This window comes from Humulus lupulus, chromosome 4 (genome assembly GCF_963169125.1).
Source record: "Humulus lupulus chromosome 4, drHumLupu1.1, whole genome shotgun sequence".
Lineage (NCBI taxonomy): Eukaryota > Viridiplantae > Streptophyta > Magnoliopsida > Rosales > Cannabaceae > Humulus > Humulus lupulus.
The window spans coordinates 250,994,067-251,015,872 of NC_084796.1; the positions used below are offsets into that span (position 1 = coordinate 250,994,067).

The 21,806-nt window shown below is 35.3% G+C and overlaps 4 protein-coding genes across 7 annotated transcripts; all 4 read left to right on the forward strand.

Moving 5' to 3' along the window:
* Positions 1-8: 8 nt before the first annotated feature.
* On the forward strand, positions 9-7,152 carry LOC133831774 (uncharacterized). Of its 3 annotated transcripts, none has more exons than XM_062262185.1 (20): positions 10-193; positions 308-1,258; positions 1,353-1,421; positions 1,521-1,719; positions 2,074-2,158; positions 2,499-2,618; positions 2,731-2,799; positions 2,911-2,992; positions 3,278-3,337; positions 3,434-3,486; positions 3,580-3,746; positions 4,066-4,249; positions 4,544-4,601; positions 4,693-4,749; positions 4,857-5,105; positions 6,014-6,075; positions 6,174-6,230; positions 6,347-6,440; positions 6,564-6,704; positions 6,808-7,152. In XM_062262185.1, the coding sequence occupies exons 2-20, from the start codon at positions 401-403 to the stop codon at positions 6,913-6,915; spliced, it is 2,772 nt and encodes a 923-aa protein (XP_062118169.1). In that variant the 5' UTR covers positions 10-193; positions 308-400; the 3' UTR covers positions 6,916-7,152. The 3 variants fall into 3 exon arrangements, with proteins under 3 accessions (XP_062118172.1, XP_062118169.1, XP_062118171.1); XM_062262187.1 differs by having other exon boundaries at positions 384-1,258; XM_062262188.1 differs by lacking the exon at positions 6,174-6,230 and having other exon boundaries at positions 9-193.
* Positions 7,153-7,435: 283 nt separating this feature from the next.
* On the forward strand, positions 7,436-10,522 carry LOC133831775 (pentatricopeptide repeat-containing protein At3g53700, chloroplastic). The gene has a single exon (XM_062262189.1). It carries the CDS (start codon positions 7,996-7,998, stop codon positions 10,258-10,260), a length of 2,265 nt encoding a protein of 754 aa, XP_062118173.1. The 5' UTR covers positions 7,436-7,995; the 3' UTR covers positions 10,261-10,522.
* A 753-nt stretch (positions 10,523-11,275) lies between these two features.
* LOC133831776 (probable folate-biopterin transporter 4) lies at positions 11,276-14,731 on the forward strand. The gene is made up of 7 exons (XM_062262190.1): positions 11,276-11,501; positions 12,015-12,142; positions 12,419-12,640; positions 12,736-13,188; positions 13,544-13,741; positions 13,868-14,005; positions 14,163-14,731. Exons 1-7 carry the CDS (start codon positions 11,421-11,423, stop codon positions 14,422-14,424), a joined length of 1,482 nt encoding a protein of 493 aa, XP_062118174.1. The 5' UTR covers positions 11,276-11,420; the 3' UTR covers positions 14,425-14,731.
* Positions 14,732-15,352: 621 nt separating this feature from the next.
* Positions 15,353-18,507, forward strand: LOC133831778 (vacuolar protein sorting-associated protein 22 homolog 1). 2 transcript variants are annotated; one of them, XM_062262192.1, is made up of 8 exons: positions 15,353-15,510; positions 15,781-15,924; positions 16,022-16,132; positions 16,368-16,503; positions 16,842-16,996; positions 17,563-17,670; positions 17,952-18,041; positions 18,137-18,507. In XM_062262192.1, exons 2-8 carry the CDS (start codon positions 15,874-15,876, stop codon positions 18,236-18,238), a joined length of 753 nt encoding a protein of 250 aa, XP_062118176.1. In that variant the 5' UTR covers positions 15,353-15,510; positions 15,781-15,873; the 3' UTR covers positions 18,239-18,507. The 2 variants fall into 2 exon arrangements, with proteins under 2 accessions (XP_062118176.1, XP_062118177.1); XM_062262193.1 differs by having other exon boundaries at positions 15,375-15,510; positions 15,820-15,924.
* The last annotated feature ends 3,299 nt before the right edge of the window (positions 18,508-21,806 follow it).

Consider the following 21,806-nt stretch of genomic DNA (forward strand, 5'->3'; position numbering starts at 1 on the left):
TCTCTTCTAAACCAGTTGAGAGAGAAAGAGATGAATCTGGACCGCGAAACCCATAAAACCTTCTCTTTTCACCCTTTTGCCGCTCTCTAACGATTTTCATTTTCGCGAACACAAACCCTAAGCCACAACCAGATCTGTATTCCTATATCTCCAATTTCATCTCCAGATTCATTATCCATACCAATCTAATCAGGTACTTCTCTTCTCCAATCTTTCTTTCATGTCAATTCAATTATATATATATACATATATATGTATTTACTGGTATGCATGCGTGTTCTTCTCTTTGTATGAATTTTATCATTAGCCGGTTAATGGTGGCGAGGCTTCGATTTTCTACGAATTTGGGGCTCCTTTATTCTAGTTGTTGTTATCTTTGTTAGTATATTCCTTATGAATAATGGAGGACGTAGAAGTAGAAGAAGTGGAAACTGAACAAGAGTCATTACCGCCGCCACCACCACTACCACTACCACCCTCGCCGCCACCGCCACCTCCACCGTGCTTTCTTGCGGTTACGGATGGGAACGCCAACGACGTTTCTCAATTGGAACTGAAGCGTCACCGTGACTGCATTCTTGAAGAACAAGATCCTGAATCGGATCAATTTCCATACAAGAAGCAAGCCAAAGAAGTTTCCAATGACGACATACGCTCCGAGGTCACCAATCCAATCGCTTCGCACCATTCTACTTTTCATGACATAACTAGCCAACCAGCTCTCTTGCCAGCTGATAATGATGCTGCTGCTGCTGCTGTTGCCACTAATTATAATCAATCCGAATGCGGCGAAATCACTTCCACATGTTCGGGGAATTCTACTTCTGAGGAGACTTTGAGCGAAGAGCGTTGTGCGAGCGGTGGTAGTCGTAGCGGCAATGGCAGCGAAACTTGTCGGGTTGAAAATGATGTTATCACTTCTCGTGTTGTATTGGAGATTCCCGAGCATGTTGCTTTGTCTGGAATTCGAAAAATCACCCTTAAGTTGAGTAAAAGAAAGGACCCTTCTTTATCGACTGCACAGCACCACCAACGAACCAGTGGTTTCGATACACTATCATCTTCATATGAGATGCCTGAATGTTCCGACCGCAGAGGCTATGCTGACACTAGCAATTTTCAGTTATGTGCTCCTAATTTGGAATTGAAAATGTCTAAGAAGGTACTCCCAAGCAACTACCCTACAAATGTTAAAAAGCTATTATCGACTGGTATTATTGATGGTGCGAGAGTCAAGTATGTTTCGAGCTCGTCCGAGGTTAGATTTCTAATTTTTTTCTTCCGTTATATAGTGTCATCTTTTTTTTGTTTGTTCTAAGGATTATTCTAACGGAATGCTTACTGGTTGGCAGAAACAACTACAGGGGATTATAAGTGGTGGTGGGTATTTGTGTGGTTGCTCGTCGTGCGACTTCACAAGTGTACGTCTCCTGTATTTTTAGATAGCTCTCTTAATCGTTTGTGTCTGAATGTCTGCATATCCAATTGTGATGATCGAGTATTTTGAACAATATTAACAGGTACTCAGTGCTTACGAGTTTGAGCAGCATGCTGGTGTCAAGACTCGACATCCTAATAATCACATATATTTGGAGAATGGGAGACCGATTTATAGCATCATACAAGAATTGAAGACTGCACCTGTTGGCCTACTCGACGAAGTCATAAAAGATTTGGCTGGTACATCCGTCAATGAGGAGTATTTCAACATCTGGAAAGGTGCTTCTCATCTTTTTATAAATTATGAATATTCTAGAATGACATAGCTTGTTAGAATTGTTGATTGTTTCTTTCATATGGTTTGTTTTATGTTATTTCTTTTATGATGTCATAATTGTTAATGGGCTATATGGGCATATGGGCAGGAATGTAATGGGGATTTAAAGATTGAATTGTAAAAATTTAGAGGGTTTTTTCTGTTTTGGGTTTTTCCGTTAGTTATTATTTATGTTGGTTGAGGAGAGAAAATGTCTTTGCAGAGTAGATATGGAAAAAGGGTCGGATGAAAGAAGTAAAGTCTTTTTTTACCTGTTTTTTAATCGTATTTTTAAAATTTTGTTTAATACCTCGCAGCAACTCTGCGACAAAGTGATGGAGATGCTGAAGTGGGTAAAAGGCATCAGATGAATATTCCCAGATTGCCACATTCACTTGTAGGGTAAAGAGATACAGTCACTTGATATTTATTTTTTCAGTTGCATATTTGACTTCGTGTTTAATTATTTATGTTCTTCTTCTGCTCTAAAAACCAATAATGAATATTAAGTCGAGGGAAAATTTTAAGGTGCCTCTGCTCTAACATACTGTATGCTATTTTCTTTCTTATTTTGTTAATATATATATATTTTTTGTATTTATATTTGTCTGGGCACTGAACCACAAAGCAGCTGCATGAGTCGGTGGTTTGTTAGGTGTTCTGTGGCAGAGAAAAAACAAAAACTTTTGCCCTGTGCCAACTATAATGCTCGTTTGTCTTTTTCCCCCCTTCAAAATTGCAGGTCCTCTGTTCCAGCTTTAGAAGAAAGTGTTAGCCCTGCATCATGTTCCTTTCCACCCAGCAGCACAAAATGGCCTATTTATGGAGGAACAACAGAAGAGCCGAAACGCATAATGAATAAGTTTGTTCTTTCCTTCTTTCCTTAATTTTTTATTTTTGGAAATTAGCAGCAGCAACCTTATGTACACTAGGAAAATATACTGGAAGGAACTGAAATTGTGCATCTTCTGCAGATCAATCTCCCATGTTTCTAAATCAGTAATGCAACATAAGAAAACTGCTGAAGGGGGCACTAGGAGAAGGTAACACTCCCGAAGTTTGCCCCTGCCTTGTCTTTTGCGTACCAAATTTCTTTTACCAATGGATGATTTAGTTCTGGAACTTTTATCACTAATTGAAGATTGCTTTTGCAGGGATAATGATCTTCACCGGTTACTCTTTTTGCCAAATGGACTTCCAGATGGTGCCGAGTTGGCATACTATGTGAAGGGACAGGTATATATATATATATATACCTTTTATCAATGAAACAGTTAGTTGTTATCCGTATTAGTTAAATTACCCTAGGCTGGTATTTGAACCCCAGATCTCTTACAACAGACCTACTTAACCCCTTGAGCTAGACTTAAATGGCATGGACATATGTATTTCTCATGCATTTGTTTAATATGTAAAAGTTAATTTCTGGGGGTTTTGTCAACAAAAAAAAAGTTGATATTTGGGGTTTATGAACAGGTGGCTATAATTAATGTATAATTGATCTGAATTGTCATGTTCCAGAGGATACTTGGTGGCTACAAGCAGGGAAATGGTATATTCTGCAATTGCTGTAATAGAGAGGTGAAGTTCTTGATTTAGACAGGTGTTATATAGTATGATATCTCCATTTGATCCATCTTAATTAGTCACTGACATTAGTCACACCATATTTATCAGGTCAGTCCTTCCCAGTTTGAAGCTCATGCTGGAATGGCTGCCAGGCGTCAACCGTGAGTATCCTTCGTTATGTAATTATGTTTTTAATAAGCAGTTTTTAATAAGCAGTTTAATGTGTTATGTTGAGTTGTTTGGTCCTTTTGCAGCTACCGTCACATTTATACGTCCAATGGACTGACGCTGCATGATATAGCAATTTCATTGGCTAGTGGGCAAAGCCTTACAACTGGTGATAGTGATGACATGTGTGCGGTTTGTGGAGGTGGCGGTGATCTAATATTATGTCACGGATGCCCTCGCGCTTTCCATGCAGGTATTTTTGTTTTCAATAGATTTCTTGATTTTTTGGTTCATTTTTTAGATCTATAAATGCTAAATAGTCAGCTGTATCAGAGTTCTTGCATTTTGCTGGTGATGCATATATTCTGTGAATCACATTAGCATTTGTACAAGTGATTATTTTGTTTCCATTATGGTGGGTAACTTTTGTTTCATTTTTCCATGTTGTCCTGGTGTTCAATAACCGTTTTTAGTGAATTTAGCTGTCACATTTTGAATGTCAATGCATATAAATATATATGTTGCCTTTGTTTCAATAAATTTTTTATCAGCCAGTTTTATACATTTTGCAGCTTGTTTGGACTCAACGCTGGTTCCACAAAATAATTGGTATTGTCCAAATTGTAGAGATAAGTGTGATTCTGGTAGAAAGACAGCTGCTGGAGAACCGTCCAGCATTTCAAGACCAATTGTAATCAGGTTGACACGAGTCGTTAAGGCACCTGAAATTGAAATTGGCGGTTGCGTTGTGTGCAGGTCAGTTGCTCTACTTTTTTTTGTTTGACCTTGAATTTTATAATGATTTTAGGTGAAAAAAAGGACAAGTTGTCTATATTCTGAAAAACAAATGATTGGAAGTTACATTTTGAAGCTTTTGGTATAATGCTCAAAATAATGCTTGACTGAGATATTTATAGCACAGAGGATCTGAATTTGCCTATATATTGTGAATGCCTTTTTTTCCCCACTTTCTGCTATGCTGTGTGACTGCGTGTAATTTTTTATTGATTGTTCTTGCTAAGTTATTAATGATTTCTTTTGACTTGTTAGGGCCCACGATTTCAGTTCAGCTAAATTTGATGAGCGAACAGTTATGCTGTGTGACCAAGTATGGATTTTGTGTTGTCTTCTTTATTATATATGCTTACATTTTCTTGTTATTTTTCTTTGCAAGATAGTAATATTCTTTTATGTTTCAGTGTGAGAAGGAATTTCATGTTGGCTGCTTGCGTAGAAGTGGACTGTGCGATTTAAAAGTAAGTTAGAGATGTTAGATTAGATTTTGTGCTACTTATTTTGTTTATATGGATCTATATATTAAATTTGGGTATCTTCTTACTATGTTTTGTGTATCTTACTGCAGGAACTCCCAAAAGACAAGTGGTTTTGCTGTGATGACTGCAGTAGAATTCATATAGCTCTACAAAATTCGGTATCACTTGGACCCAAGATTGTTCCAGCTTCATTATCACATATCATACTTAAGAAGCATGCAGATAAAGGATTGTTTATTGATGGGGCAGAGGATGATATTCAATGGCGAATTCTAAGTGGAAAAAGTCGATATCCAGAACATCTGCCATTTCTGTCAAGGTCTGCTGCTATTTTCCGGGTAAGTAATTATTGTACCAGAAATTCTACTCATTTCCATGCTTATTTAAAGGGTAGCGATGATACTAAGTTTTGAAAGATTGGGAGTCTATTCAAAGATTTTAGTTTGCATTTGACATTAGTTGCTTCTGCTTGCCAACTCTGATTTTATTAATGTACTTTATCCTTTATAGGACTTCAATCTGTTACTTTTTTGCTTGAATGATCCTTTTTTTTAAAAAAAAATTATTTGGTGGTTGTTTTTTGATGGATGCGAAACTATGTGATAAGTTTGTCTAAAACAAGTAGGAGAACTAATAAGAAATTGCTTAAGAATCATGTTTCGGTGATGAACATAGGAATCACCCTTTCCCTTGTCATATTTATTTTTATCATTTAAGTGATGTTTTTTTTATTTTAAATATGTATTGGATACTTTTCTCTTAATGACTATGAAACTGATTTATATTTCATGTGACACAGTGGGTTCTTCAATAGTACAATTTTTTAACAATATTTAAGAATTCTGTTCATGTTATCTTTATGGTGGATGGCTCTTGAGAGCTCTCCACCACATATATAATGATATTTCAAGCTTACACACACACATATATATATTTAAATATATACATATATTGATTGAAAATAGTTTATTATAAAATAAGATACTGTTTTTTAATTGAATTTGGCAGCAATTTCTGTTTTCTTCTTCTTTTTTTCCCGAGTGTTTATTGGAGTTATCAATTTAAGTGTCGATTAGATATGTATTTTTTTGTTTAACTTATCCTTTTTACATATTTACGACATTGCCCATTTAGACAGCGGGGATTAATTTTTGGGGGAGAAAACTATGTTGTATGTGTCATGAGTTTCTGTAAGTTCCATAGGCTCTCACAACTAGCATCTAATTTTCTGATTTGTAATGCACAGGAGTGTTTTGATCCTATTGTAGCAAGATCTGGTCGTGATTTGATTCCTGTTATGGTGTATGGGTAAGCAAAGTTAGCCTATTAGTTTGTGATTTATGTGATAATATATTGGCAAGCAAAGAATCTTAATTTATGATGTCTTTTGCTTTGGAAATTTGCAGAAGAAACATTTCTGGTCAAGAGTTTGGAGGAATGTACTGTGTAGTTTTAACTGTGAGGTACTATGCCTTTTCTATTATTATATTGGGCAATATGCTATGTTAATGTTCTTTCTTTAATTGGTTATTGATACGAGCATAATACCTTTCTTCTGCAAATGCATCCATCCACACAGGTCTATTGTTGTATCAGCTGGTCTTCTTAGGATATTTGGTCGTGAGGTAGCCGAGCTTCCCATAGTGGCGACAACTAGAGAACATCAAGGGAAAGTAGGAACAAATGAAACCTTGATTTTTTTTCTTCTTCTTAGTATTTTAGTTTTCTTTTCGTTAATGTTAAGAAGCAGAAGAAGAATAACTACTAAGTTGGTATATTTTGGTTTGTTATAACAGGGCTATTTCCAAGTATTATTTTCATGTATAGAGAAGTTGTTGGTTTCCCTGAATGTGGAAAACATTGTGCTTCCTGCTGCTGAGGAAGCAGAGTCAATCTGGACAAACAAGTTTGGATTCACAAAGATGAGTGATGATCGAGTAAGTGTATATATATTTCACGACACCATTAAAAAGATTTTGTTTGGTTTTTGGTCTTACAAATAAAAAATGAGTAATGTGATTTGGTTGTAAATTTTTTCAGCTGTCAAAGTATATGAGAGAGGTGCAGTTTACAATTTTCAAGGGAACATCCATGCTGGAAAAGGCAGTGCAGCAGCAGCAACAACACATAATAATACCACCAGAATAGCTTAGCTTTTCATTATTATTATTTTTTGAAAATTATTTTCTTTTGTTTGTGAAATCCTTTCATTTCATTTCCTTCTCTGTAATATTGGTTTTGTTTCGTTAGAGCAAAAGAGTGAGCATCTGAGTTGGGTTGGGAATAGAGGTAGCAGGAGAAAAGAGATGTATTTTGTAAAAAAAAAAAAAAAGAAGAGATGAGAGCTGTGCGTGCTGACTTTTTATAATGCATGCTTTAGCTGTACTGTTTTTCTTAACGTAGGTTTAATAATGTATGATAAAAACACATTGTTGTTTTAGGTTGAAAAGAAAAGAAAGAAAAAAAAGAAAAAGAAAAGAAGAATATAACGATAGAGTAAAAGTAACATTATAATTCCACTTGTTTGTAGGGTCATATGTGCAATTACTTGCATATATTACATATCCAAACGACACAAATTACTACCTATTACGAAGACAAAGCTCAATTAATAAAAACACTCTCTTGCCACACATTGAGAGCTTACACCATCAAATTACTTGTCATAGGATAGTTTTGTTTTTGTTGTGCTCTTCCAATCCAAATATTACTGCATAGCCCGTGATGAAGTTTCCCATTTAAGATATCGACTCTATCAACATGAAAACCCTAGCATGATAGAAAAACAAGCATTAAAAGCATATATAACCAACATGAATAAAAATACATTATTATACCTGGTCGTATTTTTATCAATCCACAAAGTGTATATAATTAATCAATATTATAACTTGGGATCATATTGAATGTTTGTTCTCAAGAGGCATAACATCTGCTTATCTGCATGAATAAACTACATACACATAAAATTCAAGATACCATTGGTTAGTAATCTTTCTTTTAAAGGTTGTTGACAATTTCAAAAGAAGAAAGAAAAAAGTGATAAAAGTGAAAATACAGGAAGTTAAGAAGCTTATCTATATCCATACAATGGAATGGAATGTACAAGACGGACACAGATACAGACAGACAGACAGACAGACACAGTTCTCTTCTTGCCTATGAATGACTCACTCATTTGAAGAACAGCTGAGCTGAGCTGAGCTGAGCTTGACCCAGTTCTCATCCATGGCTTCTTTCTCTGGCCTCTCTCTCAAGTGCTGTCCTTGGTCTCTTCCTCACTCTCTCAACCACCGCTCCTTCAACTCCAACTTCAATCCCAATTCACTCTCTTCTTCTCAGTCTCAACATCAACCCCTCCCTCCCGACTTCACCTCCAAGCAGCTTCTCGACACCCTTCGTCGCCAGAATGACGAGTCCTCCGCGCTTCGCATCTTCGACTGGGCCTCGAAACAGCCTAATTTCTCACCCACTACCTCCATCTACCAGGAGATTCTTCGCAAACTCGCCAAGGTTGGCTCTTTCGACTCCATGACCAATCTCCTTCTCGATATGAAGCGCTCCGCTTGCCCCGTAGATAAAGGTACGTTCTTGATTTTCATCGAGAGCTATGCCCAGTTCGAGTTTTATGATGAAATTTTGGGTCTTGTCTCACTCATGGAGGATGAGTTTGGGGTGAAGCCCGATACCCATTTCTATAATTCTTTGTTGAATCTTCTTGTGGAGGGAAACAAGCTCAAACTGGTTGAAACTGCGCATTCTGGCATGGTTAGTAGGCAAATTAAGCCCGATGTTTCGACGTTTAATGTCTTGATTAAGGCCCTTTGCAGGGCTCATCAGATTAGGCCTGCCATTCTGATGATGGAGGAGATGCCCAGCTATGGTCTTTCCCCGGATGAGAAGACATTCACCACCATTATGCAGGGTTATATTGAAGAAGGTGATATCCGAGCTGCCTTGAGAATCAAGGACCAAATGCTTGAATCTGGCTGTTCTTGTACCAATGTCACCGTCAATGTCTTGATTAATGGGTTTTGCAAAGAGGGTAGAATTGAGGAAGCTCTGAGTTTTATTCAGGAGATGGCCAAGAGGGGCTTCCATCCTGATCACTTTACTTTCAATACTTTGGTGAATGGTTTATGCAGGGCTGGGCATGTTAAGCAAGCTCTGGAGGTCATGGATGTGATGCTTCAGGAGGGATTTGATCCTGATATTTATACATACAACTCGTTGATATCTGGGCTGTGCAAATTGGGTGAGGTTGATGAGGCTGTGGAAGTTCTCAATCAGATGGTTTCAAGGGATTGTTTCCCTAATACTGTCACTTATAACACTTTGATTAGCACCTTGTGTAAGGAGAACCAGGTCAAAGAGGCAACTGAACTTGCTCGTGTTCTTACAAGCAAGGGGATTTTACCGGATGCTTGTACCTTCAATTCCCTGATTCAAGGTCTCTGCTTGACCAGTAAACATGACCTTGCAATGGAACTGTTTGAGGAGATGAAGAGCAAAGGCTGCCAGCCTGATGAGTTTACTTACAACATGTTGATCGACAGCCATTGTTCTAAAGGGAGGATTAGGGAAGCTTTGAATCTTCTTAAAGAAATGGAATCCAGTGATTGTGCCCGAAATGTGGTGATATACAATACTTTGATTTATGGGCTGTGCAAAAATAAGAGGATAGAAGAAGCTGAGGAGATTTTTGATCAGATGGAACTTCAAGGGATTTCGAGAGACGCAGTGACCTACAACACTCTCATTGATGGGCTATGTCAGAACAGGAGAGTGGAGGAAGCGTCTCAACTAATGGATCAGATGATAATGGAAGGCTTGGTCCCTGACAAGTTCACCTACAATTCTCTTCTCACATATTTCTGCAGGAATGGAGATATCAAAAAAGCTGCTGATATTGTTCAAAACATGACTTCAAATGGGTGTGAACCAGACATTGTCACTTATGGGACCCTTATTGGGGGGTTGTGTAAAGCAGGTAGAGTTGAGGTAGCAAGTAGACTCCTCAGAACTATCCAGATGAAGGGGATGGTTCTGACTCCGCAGGCGTATAACCCTGTAATACAAGCACTATTTAGAAGGAAGAGAGTGAAAGAAGCCATGAGATTTTTTAGGGAAATGATGGAGAAAGGCGATCCTCCGGATGCTATATCATACAAGATTGTGTTTCGCGGGCTTTGTAATGGTGGAGGGCCGATTGGAGAAGCTGTTGATTTTGCGATTGAGACGACAGAAAGAGGATTCATTCCCGAGTTCTCATCGTTTGTCTTGCTTGCTGATGGACTCTGTGCTTTGTCCATGGAGGACACCTTGATTAAGCTTGTGGATATAGTCATGGCGAAAGCAAAGCTCTCAGATAGTGAAGTTTCCATGATAAGAGGTTTCCTCAACATACGTAAATTTCATGATGCCTTGGCTACTCTTGGTGGTATCTTGAATAGCCGGACGCCTAACAGAGCTTACCGGTACAGATTAAGGTGAAATGTGCTTGTGTTCATCAGATTTGGAGGTGTCAATGGAAGGGTTTAGTGTTTTGTCAGATAATGTTGTAGAAAGTCAAAATTTTTGTTATACAGGACTTTGATGGATAGAAGAGCTGTGGCAGAGGAGGAGGTAACTATTTTGACTAGTATATGTAGTCATCATTATCCAATCTGGTTGTTGTATATTCTAGGACATTAAATTGTTAAAGTTTATACTTGAAATCCAAAAGGGTGAGATAGTGATCTTTTGATGTTCCTTAGTTTTTGATTTTGAATGCACTTACATTGAGTTTGAGACTGACTTTTTATAATGGAACTTCAAAACTGTTGGTTAAGCTTTATGGAAGTGGAGAAGCAAGTATGAAAATCAATACAGGATTTTGTAACATAAATCTAACCATCTTCTAATAAACCCATCTCTCAATCCAACTTAAAAGTGGATAATTTGTGTACCCTGAGTTTGAATAAATCATTATTTAGATAAATGTCTCAGTATTAAACAAAAATTAACAAACGGTACAATACAACAAATTAATATAGCAAAGTTTCACATTTACTCTCGCCCTTTTTAGGCTTAGATAAATTATAATATTCATTTAGGGTTTGGTGCAAAATAATAATAAAATAGCTATTTCTCTACAATTTAAAAAATAAGAAAATTAGTTTTTTAATGAGATTATTGTGAATCATTTACATAATTTATCAGACAATAAGGTAAAAATAGATTTGTTAAGAATGTTTTCCTTTGATCAATACATAAATACTTTTGAGTCATTATTACGTAATACAAAGTTATTCGGTTTCTTTTCCATTTATATAATATGTATTATTTTAATGTAAACGATTTACGTGGCCATGCATTGACCGGAATCCATTGGTCAAAACTTCCTTCCTTCAGTGGGTCCCGCTGATGAGGTGGCAAGATTTAGTTGGACCAGTGGACGTGTTGAGAGTCGGAGTGAACCTTCACAAGAAATGACGAAAAAGCCCATAACGGAAAAGTCCTGCTTAGCTAGGCTCAGCAATGGCATAATCGTCCAATAGCTTTAGCGCTCAAAAATACCGTTGAAGAGAGAAGAAACAACGCTTTTCCGCCATTAAAGCATAACATATGGATCTATAGAAAGAGCGAGAACGCAGAAGAAGAGCTCAGCGAAAATGATAGAATGGCTGAGAAAGATGCGAACTGCGTTTGGGGCTTCGTTTCTTTGGCTCGTCTGCTTGATCTACTTCACACAGGTTTATATATCCTTTTTTTTTTCTTCGTAAACAAAATTTTGGATGAATTTCGACACCTATTACGATTTCTACCATGTGGATTTTCCATGTTGACTTTGGGAGTTTGATATTTTTATTTTGAATGATTGTCAGTTGATTGATTGATCAAGACGAATTTTGATAAAGATTGTGTACCATGAACCAGCTTTGAAGCATGATTAGAGTTTTTTGCATGTTCATTATTAAAATGGCATTTCCTTTCATTTTTATTAATAAGATGATCATTTCAGTGTCCCTTTTTCGTTTCTGGAAGGAGATAAGGACAATTGTTTTGCTAATGGTTTAATGTTTAAAGTAATTATACAATTAATATTTCAAATTAGTTTAGTTTATATTTTATTTTGTACTTGGATAATTGTGGCCGAAAATTGGTTCTATCTATATATCATATTGGGTATTATGACATTTCCTGATATGACAAGTCTTTTTCTTTTAGGCTGTGCATAATTAAGTATTTATCTTTTGTGTTAACAGGGATTTAGATCATTTGTGTGGACAGCAGTTTCTTACCAACTAAAAGATAGGCTCAAGTTATCACCTTCAGCTTCTCAATTTGTTTTTTCAGTAGCATTTTTTCCATGGAGCATTAAACCATTATACGGGTATGGATGTTTCATTGATTTAATGGGGAGTTTAGTTCACAATTTCTTAAGAAATAAGGACGGTGGATTCTTTTAATTTGTGTCATTTTAATTAATCTTAAAAGAGAGTGAAAGTAAAGGTATCAACTAGTAGCGTGAAATTAGCAATTTGAATCATATGATTGAATATTATAATCTATTGATTCTATTGACAGTCCAAGTTAGAGGTTCTATAATGTGTTTCAGTACTGCTTTCTTCTATTTACTTTGGAATCTTAATGTATTGCTCATTTGCAGAATTATTTCAGATTGTATACCAATTAAAGGAAGAAAAAGGGTTCCATACTTAGTTATATCAACTGTGCTCTCTCTTATACCATGGCTTGTACTAGGGCTTAATGAAAGCGTGAGAAGTTCCAGCTGGCACCTCACATCTCTCTTAACATTGCAAAACTTAGGCTCAGCCATGGCTGACGTAGTTGTTGATGCAATGATTGCTGAGGCAGTAAGATCTGAGAGGTACTTGAGTAGATTAATTTTCTTTCTGCCACCTCAGAATATATAACAGCTGAATATTACCTGGTAGTTCATATCTCACACATGTTTTTGATCAGGGCTTCACTTGCCGGAGATCTCCAGTCAATGTCTTGGTTAGCAATGGCTTTTGGTGGTATATGTGGGAGTTTGTCAGGAGGATATGCATTAATTAACTTCAATATAGATACAATATTTCTCCTGTTTGCTATATTACCATCCCTGCAGTTGTTATCATGTGGCTTGGTTGAGGAGAGTTCTGTAGGCAGTAAAGTTCTCGACTCTTCTAACTCAGAAAACTCCAATGAGGTGAATGGGAATAGTAGTTCTATAGATGGAGATAATTTCTTGGACAAGAAATCCAGCATCAGTACTTTCAGAAGAAAAAGGAGTCAAAAGGACCGTAAAGAAGTTATCTCTACTGAACTCCAGAGTGCTGAAAAAGTTGACTCCTTGGCATCATCATGGTTCCACTCGCTGAAATCTGCAGCTTATAGCCTGTGTTGTGCTTTTGGAAAACCAATCATTTTCAGGTAATTAAGAAAGGTCTTACGTCCTACAGTTTTTTCCACAACTGTTGAATTACAGCACTTGAGAAACTTATAAAAAAGTTAATCTCTAATGGCCTTTTCATTGTTTTGGAATTGGTTGATATGACATCATCAATGAAAGAGTGGTAAAAGTTTCGAAAATAAAATAGCATATCTAGATTAACCTTTGAGGATCTTACTTCTGTTTCGAATCAAGTTTATTGTACACGTGCATCCATTATTTATACACAATCTTCACGAGTTTCTTTTTGTAAATTTTTTCTGTTTCCCATCTATGAATTTGTTCATCTTTTTTATTCTTACAACACTTAATTCATTTTGCTGTTGGGAAGGTCAGACCAATGGCTTGGTTTTTTCTGGCACATATAGCAGTTCCGAATCTCTCAACAGTCATGTTCTATTATCAGACTGAGTTCTTGAACTTGGATGCATCTTTTTTGGGGACTGCACGAGTTCTTGGATGGTTAGGTCTAATGTTTGGAACATTTGCCTATAATCAGTACTTAAAGACCATGAAGTTAAGAAGAATCCTCATGTAAGATAAACACAGCTTGGTTGTATTTTCATGTGTGTATGTATGTTTCTTCATAGTGCTATGTTTTCTTGTTGACAGTAACTTGGATCAAATTTTCAGATAACATCTTCACCTTGATTCATGCAGGTGGGCTCATATTGGGTTGACTGTATTGGGTCTGCTGGATGTTGTTTTAGTGTCTCGGCTCAATTTGGCCTTTGGAATATCCGATAGGATAATGGTGCTTTGGGGATCTGCTCTAGGTGATGCAGTCAATCAATTTAAGTATGTCATATACTCTTACTCATTCCAGTCTTCATACTTTTCCTAATTGGTATATACAATCTATTATTATACCACCTCTGTGAGTGTTGAGAAGCAAGGAGTTTCGACGTTGCTCTTTCGCCATTTTGATCTTGCTTTTGTGATAATTGAACTGCAGGTTTATGCCATTCCTGATCTTATCCGGGCAGCTGTGCCCACCTGGGATTGAAGGAACCTTGTTTGCTCTATTCATGTCAATAAACAACTTAGGATCGACATTGGGGTCATTCATGGGAGCCAGTTTGGCTTCGATTTTGAACATATCATCGGGTTCTTTTGACAACCTCCTTTTGGGCATTGTCATTCAAGTCTTGTGCACTCTCATTCCTATTGTGTTCTTATTTTTGATACCAAAGGAAGCTACAGGAGTGTCAACATAGAAAGTGATTTTAAACTTGTACGATACAAACACAATTATACAGCATTACAAAGTTGTTGAGATATGTATTGAATCATTGTAGAAAGTTGATATAGTTATATCAACTCTTAATTATGAGCTAGGCCATGATAATTCCAAAGTTGTGTAACTTGGTAGAACAATTTTGATATGTGGATGTTTCTTGCTAATACTCGGGCTGGGCATTTTCGTCACAGTGGGCCGACCAAACCGGTCAACCTGGGCCGAAAAAGCTTAATTTGAGCAGGCCGAAATTATATGCCTTAAGATAAATCCTAATATTTACTTGAGACATGGTGCAAAATAATAATTTAGGTAATCAACAATATAAAAATGTCATTTCTCTACAAATTTAAAAATAAGTACCTTCACTCTGTACTACTATTATTTTGTGTCATTTACTATAATTTCACTTATAATTTTGTATTTACTGCATCCCGTACTGGAATGGGCGACCTTTTTTTTCTTTCTTTCTTTATATATAGGTATATATCCAATTAATTATCTTTTTCTTTTGTCTTTAGCTAATCATTGTTGTGATGATTAAATATTGCATTTATAAACTATAACTACACTTTTTTATATAATAATTATTACGTAAATATTATTATATTGATGCTGTTTTGTTCCAAATTACAAGAATAATATGAGAAAATACTAAAACCTTTTTCCCTTTGCTTTGATTATTTGAAATAAGAGAAAGTATATTAATTTCACATATGAAGATATATGAATATATTGCATAATAAAATCAATATTTTTTTTGTTGAGAAATTGAAAAAAAGAAAAAAATATCAGAGACAGGTTTCGATCCTGTGTCCTGTGGGTTATGGGCCCACCACGCTTCCGCTGCGCCACTCTGATTTGTTGATTTAGTAGATACTTGTTTTAGATAAAACCTCGTCAAAACCAAGACCAGTCGAAGGTCGCTCGTCTCTTAGAAATAAGAACAGAAAAAACAAAGAAACGAAGAAGTAGGCGCTGGTCTCAGTCGGAGGTCCCGTCGCTCGTTGTTCGATCGTCAACAGCCATAGAAATCTGTCACGTAGACACCCTCTCAAGTTGCCAGGTAATTCAAACTGAGCTCATTATCATCGTCATCATTTAAATAGTGCACAATGAAAAGATCAATCTCAAATTCCAACCGTGAATTTTTTCTTTTTCATATAAATCGTATTTTATTTTCATATTTCTGCTTCGATTATGAATAATTTTTCTTTAAAAATATATATGTATAGTTTTTGCATTTTTATTCTATGTTTTAACTAAAGTTAAGATTGTACAAATTCAATACAAGATTGTTGTTTTAGTGTTTAATCTGATAGTTTACCATACACAGCTTTGGATTCACCATTAAATCCTATAATTTCCAATCCAGTCAATATATTTAAGTTCAATTCTGCGTGTCTGTAAGAACTAAAAAGAAGTGACAATGAGAAGGAGACCTGGAATTGGTGGCTTACAGACGGCAGCTGCTGCTAGGGTTTGCTTTCATTACATTAGTCCTCTCAATTCTCATCTCTTTTTTTTATTATTTTTTAATATGTTATTGTTATGATAGTCTCTTTTCAAATTGTTAGGATCAATACCGGGTGCTTGGAGAAAATGTAGCCAAGATTCGAACTGATCTCATGAAGGAACAACTAGCCACTTTTCGCTCCCAATTAGAAGATTTCGCTCGAAAGCATAAGGTTCAATTTTTTTTTTTTAAGAAAATGATTATTGCTTTCCCTGATTTACTATAATCAAATCCAGTAGCTGATTAGATTGTTGAGTAGGAAGATAGTATTAGCAAATGAAATTGTGTGGACTTGGATGATGGGTTATCATTGGATTTTAATTATTTCTATTACAATGATATTATTAGCATTGTGATTTCTTTTTGAGTTTAGTGTTTGAAATTTAAAGCTGTGTCAATGTGTGCAGAATGATATTCGGAAGAATCCTGCTTTCAGATCACAATTCCATGAGATGTGTACAAAGGTTGGAGTAGACCCCTTAGCTTCAAATAAGGGTTTCTGGGCTGAGCTCTTGGGGATTGGTGATTTCTACTACGAACTTGGTAGGTACCATCTTCTCATAATTAGGTGATAACAATGAATATTTGAAAAGAAGTATAATTCAGGTTGACAGTTTAGTATTTGTACTTGTTTTTCTTACTTTTGGGAAGATAACCATCTGTACTTTCTGTTTGTTAGTCACAACAATCTTCTTTCTGTTTTTGTCATTAGCTAATAGTATTTGGTAATCCTTGAAAACTTTGCTGTTGTCATTAGTTACATCTCGTGAAATGTAAAATGTGATTAGGGATTTTAAGGATCTGTGTAGAACTCATGAAAGCTGAGATTGAGAATATGTTAAATTATTTGTTGCTGAACTTGGATCTCATTGGTTAGACAGGTGTTCAAATTGTTGATATTTGCTTGGCGACAAGGCCTCACAATGGAGGTTTGATCAACTTACAGGAACTCTGCAATCTGCTTCGTCGAAGGCGAAAGAGTGATCGAGAGGCTGTCTCTGAGGATGACTGCCTGCGAGCTATAAGTAAACTGAAGGTAATATGGCTTAGTTGCCTTATGAGAAATTGTGTGGTTGTGGATGGTACTACACCTCTCCTCACAAAGAGGAGGTTCTAACTTTAAAACCCCCTCCCAAATGTCTAAAAGAAAAAAAAAAATTTGTGGTTCAAATTTTTAAACCTTCTACAGCTATAGAACGTTTTTTTATTCAGGAAATACTTTATATTATACTTGTCTGCTAGAAGAATCAGTTGTCCCTACCTGTAGTTGATCTAAACATATTAAGTTCTTTCATTCCGTTGTTATTGTCTTAGTAGTGTTTTTTGGCTTTTTGATTATGGGATGTCAAATTAAGTGTTGCTGTAATTGTTATTTGTTGAGTAGTCCATGGCGAAAGTAACTATTTGACATGGCTTAAGAATTATACATACTACTTTATACTTTTTCTTGAATTCATACATCAGTTTTAGATGTAAACCTTAGTTGCAAATTCTGTTTTCGAACATCAGTTATAGTCTGAAGCCCTTAGATTTGTTTACCGTGTAGCTTGTGTGTTTATTTTAGGATTTTCATATGCTAACATTTATTGCATTTGGTTTCAGGTTCTGGGGAGTGGTTTTGAGGTGATTTCTGTTGGAAGAAAAAAGCTTGTTCGTTCTGTTCCAACAGAGTTGAACAAAGACCATAATGAAATTTTGGAGCTTGCCCAGGTTACTATTGTTTTATCTTCCATCTTGTCATAAATAAATACTTTCTTCAATGTCGAAATGTTTATGTTTTATACCTGGAATAATACTTCTTTTTAAGCATAATCAGTCTTTTTAAGAATAATACTTCAATGTCGTCTGGATTTCATAATCAGTCTTTAATAACTATTCACTCTTCAGCCAACTAACAGAAATGGAAACGAAGAAGTACCATTCACAATGTATTTTTCCTCTTTCAACCAAAACGATTAAAACAACCACTTCCACTTTCATTTCTTTTCTAGGCTCAGGGTTTTGTCACCATTGATGAAGTCGAAAGGCGGCTTTCTTGGACCTCTGGCCGTGCAACCGATGCACTTGATACTTTGCTAGATGTAAGTTTTTATGCTATATTTGTTTTATTTTCCTACCCTAGTTTTGTTATGTGATTTAAATCTGACTTGGAACCCTTTAAAAATGAATTCTACAGGAAGGTCTTGCAATGATTGATGACGGCCATAGAGATGGTAGACGCCGATATTGGTTCCCCTGCATTTCTCCTATTGCATCATCACTTGGAGTCGATTCTTAACAGGTATGGTATGGTATGGTATGGTATGGTGTGGTATGGAGGAGGAGCATGTATTTTAATCTGATAAGTTTGTTTGGTTATCAAAATGGCTCTATTTTATGCTCTTGGAAAATGATATTGTCCATTCCATTGTAATATGTTGAATAAAAATGAAGATATATAGTTTTGAAATGCTGATGGTTCCGTGGCCTAGCTTAATCCTTTAGAGGTATATCAGTTAAAGTGTCAAGCATCAAGTTTAAATGCATTTCTGCAATTGTTTATTGTGATTTGTGTATTGTGTTTGTGTTTAGGTTAATCTCGCTCTCTTTTTTTGTGTGTGTTGTGTCTCAAATGGCACCGGATAATAGTAAATAATTATACACCACTTTGCAGTTTGCACCAAATCATTTCCCCCCTTTTACTATTTATTGCAAGTTAATAAAAGAAAAATAAATCAGAAACCAATTTAATGAGCATTGCTATTTGGTGCACAACACCTGTTGATATAGCATAGTGTTATTGGTATAGATATATGAACAATTCTATACATGTAGGCTGAATTAATGTATATATAGATTGAACATATATGAAGAAAGAGGATCGAATATTATATACATCCAACTATTGTAATTGATAACCTTGATCTAGCTTTAGATCTACAAAAGAAAAGAAAAGAAACAGAAGTTATCTTAAATCTAACCAAATTCATCATGGGAAGACTCTATTTTTGGAGGGTTACTTGCTTTAAGTATGCCTCTTGCAGTCTCACCCCATGAGCTCACAAATTCCATAGCTCCAATCCCATCAAACATACAAATGTTCATGCATTGCCCTAGAACAAAGCCTCCACATTTGAACTTAGTTACGTGTAGTTTGAAAATTGTCATCGCATAATACTCTCTCTTGAAATATTTTAACCATAAGATCATTGAAAAAAAGAATAAGAGAAACTTTAAAAGTGAACTCTGTTTTAAACTAACTTCAGAAAAAAAAAGCATGAATATCATTCCAGAAATAAGAAGAAACTTTTTTGTTCTCATACTTGAACTTCATAGCTGGAACTGTTAATCGATCCTTGTCTTTCATTTTCATAAATAATGAATCATGAAAAAGCTCAAATAAAATCACATATGTTATCTTATTTGAATTCTAGTCAAGTAAAAACTAATGAAAACTTTCAAGTTATGCAAACCTGAACAACTAGATCAGGAATCTCAAGTATGTTTTTGGCATCAGGAATATCATAAACCAGCTTTCAGGATAAGGTTTTGTTATGTCACCAATCTCTTCAATAGAACAATTAGCTTCAGCCTCAAGAAACACAGCGCCTTCCCCAATAAAATTCACTAATCAATTTCCCTCTTGAACTAATAGTTAACCTTCCAGCCAGAACTAAAACCTTTGACAATGCATTCTTGATAACTTTCATAGCTTCCTCATTGCCTTTAGAATCCTATTTGAAGCAGAAGATAGTGCGAACAACCACGGTCATATTCTGGTCAAGGGTTGAGAGAAAACACAGTTACTCGTGAAATTTGAAGGTGACAAAGATCAAACAATTTGAATGCTTGTAGAAATAATAATGCCAAAATTAGTTTAGATTACATTTTTCGAAAGGGAACCCTTTTATAAAAAAATTGATTTTGAATATTTTGAATTCGAGCAAATGTTGAAAAATAAAAAACTACTTATTCTTCAAAAGTGGAAAGCACGAAAGTTGTAGCCCATGCTCCTAAAATTCTAAATATAAAGTTTCATGAAATTTGAAGATGTATAGAGGAAGATACCACCAAAATATTAATTGATGTTCGACTCTAATATAAGCGTTTCCATGTAACATTTTAATACTTGTAAAAATTATTATGTTGAAGTTATACTTATGTAAGCATTTTTCTTTTGGAAAAATACAATTTCGAATGTTTTAAATTAAAGTAATTTTGAGGAAATGAAAACTACGCTACCCTTGAAAATGGAAAGCATGAAAGTAGTGACCTACTCTCTTAACTTTCCAAAATATAAAATATCTTGCAAGTTGATGTTTGTAGAGGGAGATACGATCGCTCACACCGCACCAAAATTTGGAATTCGAGCAATTTTCAGAAAATGAAAACTATGTATTCTTTGAATACAGAAAACACAAAAGTTGTTTCCCACTCTCTTAACTTTCTAAATGTAAAATTTCATGCAATTTGAAAGGTGCGTAGAAGATAATATGACCAAAATATTGAAAAATGTTCTACTTTGAGGCAAATATTTGTTAAAATTGGCCTTGAAAAGAAGCAAATTTTCAACTGTGGATGTAGAGCTCCATTTTCACTTTAATAAAAGCATTCCCTCGTGACATTTGAAGGTAATAAATATCAAACAATTTGAATGCATTGAAAAAATATTATGCCAAATTTGGTTTTGACTACAATTTTCAAAGAGGTACTTCTTTTAGAAAAAATTGATTAAAATGTACAAGAAAATACTTATATTAGAGTCGAACATCCGTTAGTATTTTAGTCGGTATTTTTCTCTATATATTCAAATTGCATGAAATTTCATATTTAAAAAAGTGGGATACAATTTCCGTGCGTCCCACTTTGATTGTTAGAGATTGCTTTTTGATGGAAGAAGTTGCCAACTTATCATAGTTTTTTTTAGCAATGCCACCTTATCATAGTTAATATATTAGATTTGATGAAGAAAAAATTATAGAGAAGGGTTTAATACGATTCGGTCATGGCTCCTGTTTTTATGTTTTAGATGATAAAAATATATGTTCAAGGTTAGAAGGGTCATTTTAAGTGGGTTCGAAGTTATTGTTGTGAGAAACATTATAATCGTGTATAGTCATTATTATTGAAACAACATTAAAAGTTAAAACAAGACTCCCAGGTCCTAGCAAACGTGGCCGCTAATCTAAAATTATAATAATAATAATGAAACAACATTGTCTTTTAAGAAAAAGCTCTTTGGTTTCAAATTCAAACTCCAGCCTATCTTTGCGTTGCAATATATATTTATAGGATCTACATAGTTTAAAATAATTGTCAAAAGTCAATCTTAAATATTTATAGCACTTAAATATATAGTATTTGTTTTTATTACATCTAGTGTGGACACGTACCCCTGTTAACTGTCTTAATGGTCAGGACCAATTCCGCACCAAAGTTCACCAAAATTGATTACTTAAGTATTCAAGTTAGGCTACACATGCATGGGCCGGATTTTCAGGTTTCGGGTGCACCGAGTTCGGATTTTGCGGGTTTCGGGTGGAGAAAATTAGTATCGAAACCGATCTGAAATTTTCGGATTTTTTCGGGTTTGTTCGGGTTGGGCTGTGCCTATTGGGTTTTGGGCCGAAAAGTCCAATTTTGCAAAAATACAATTTTATTACACTTTTTTAATTTTTAAAGTTTGTTTTTACAAATTGATTTTTAATTGATTTTTTTTTTTACAAATTGGGTCGGTGTTAAAATTTTTGAAAAAATATAATGTCAATCAAAAGTCCAAAAATACTTAAAATACAAACAAAGTCAAAATTACAAATTACAAACATGAAAAATGTCAAAGTCCCAAAATACAACCATAAACATAGATA

Bases quoted from the DNA above. Each gene is read 5' to 3' on its own strand.
- LOC133831774 (XM_062262185.1), top strand. From the start codon at position 401: ATGGAGGACGTAGAAGTAGAAGAAGTGGAAACTGAACAAGAGTCATTA. The intron at 2,800-2,910 runs GTAACACTCCCG...TTGCTTTTGCAG, and splicing joins GAAGGGGGCACTAGGAGAAG to GGATAATGATCTTCACCGGT. The intron at 3,747-4,065 runs GTATTTTTGTTT...TACATTTTGCAG, and splicing joins CCCTCGCGCTTTCCATGCAG to CTTGTTTGGACTCAACGCTG.
- LOC133831776 (XM_062262190.1), top strand. From the start codon at position 11,421: ATGATAGAATGGCTGAGAAAGATGCGAACTGCGTTTGGGGCTTCGTTT. The intron at 13,189-13,543 runs GTAATTAAGAAA...TGGGAAGGTCAG, and splicing joins GGAAAACCAATCATTTTCAG to ACCAATGGCTTGGTTTTTTC. The intron at 13,742-13,867 runs GTAAGATAAACA...TGATTCATGCAG, and splicing joins AAGTTAAGAAGAATCCTCAT to GTGGGCTCATATTGGGTTGA.
- LOC133831778 (XM_062262192.1), top strand. From the start codon at position 15,874: ATGAGAAGGAGACCTGGAATTGGTGGCTTACAGACGGCAGCTGCTGCT. The intron at 16,997-17,562 runs GTAATATGGCTT...ATTTGGTTTCAG, and splicing joins GAGCTATAAGTAAACTGAAG to GTTCTGGGGAGTGGTTTTGA. The intron at 17,671-17,951 runs GTTACTATTGTT...TTTCTTTTCTAG, and splicing joins AAATTTTGGAGCTTGCCCAG to GCTCAGGGTTTTGTCACCAT.
- LOC133831775 (XM_062262189.1), top strand. From the start codon at position 7,996: ATGGCTTCTTTCTCTGGCCTCTCTCTCAAGTGCTGTCCTTGGTCTCTT.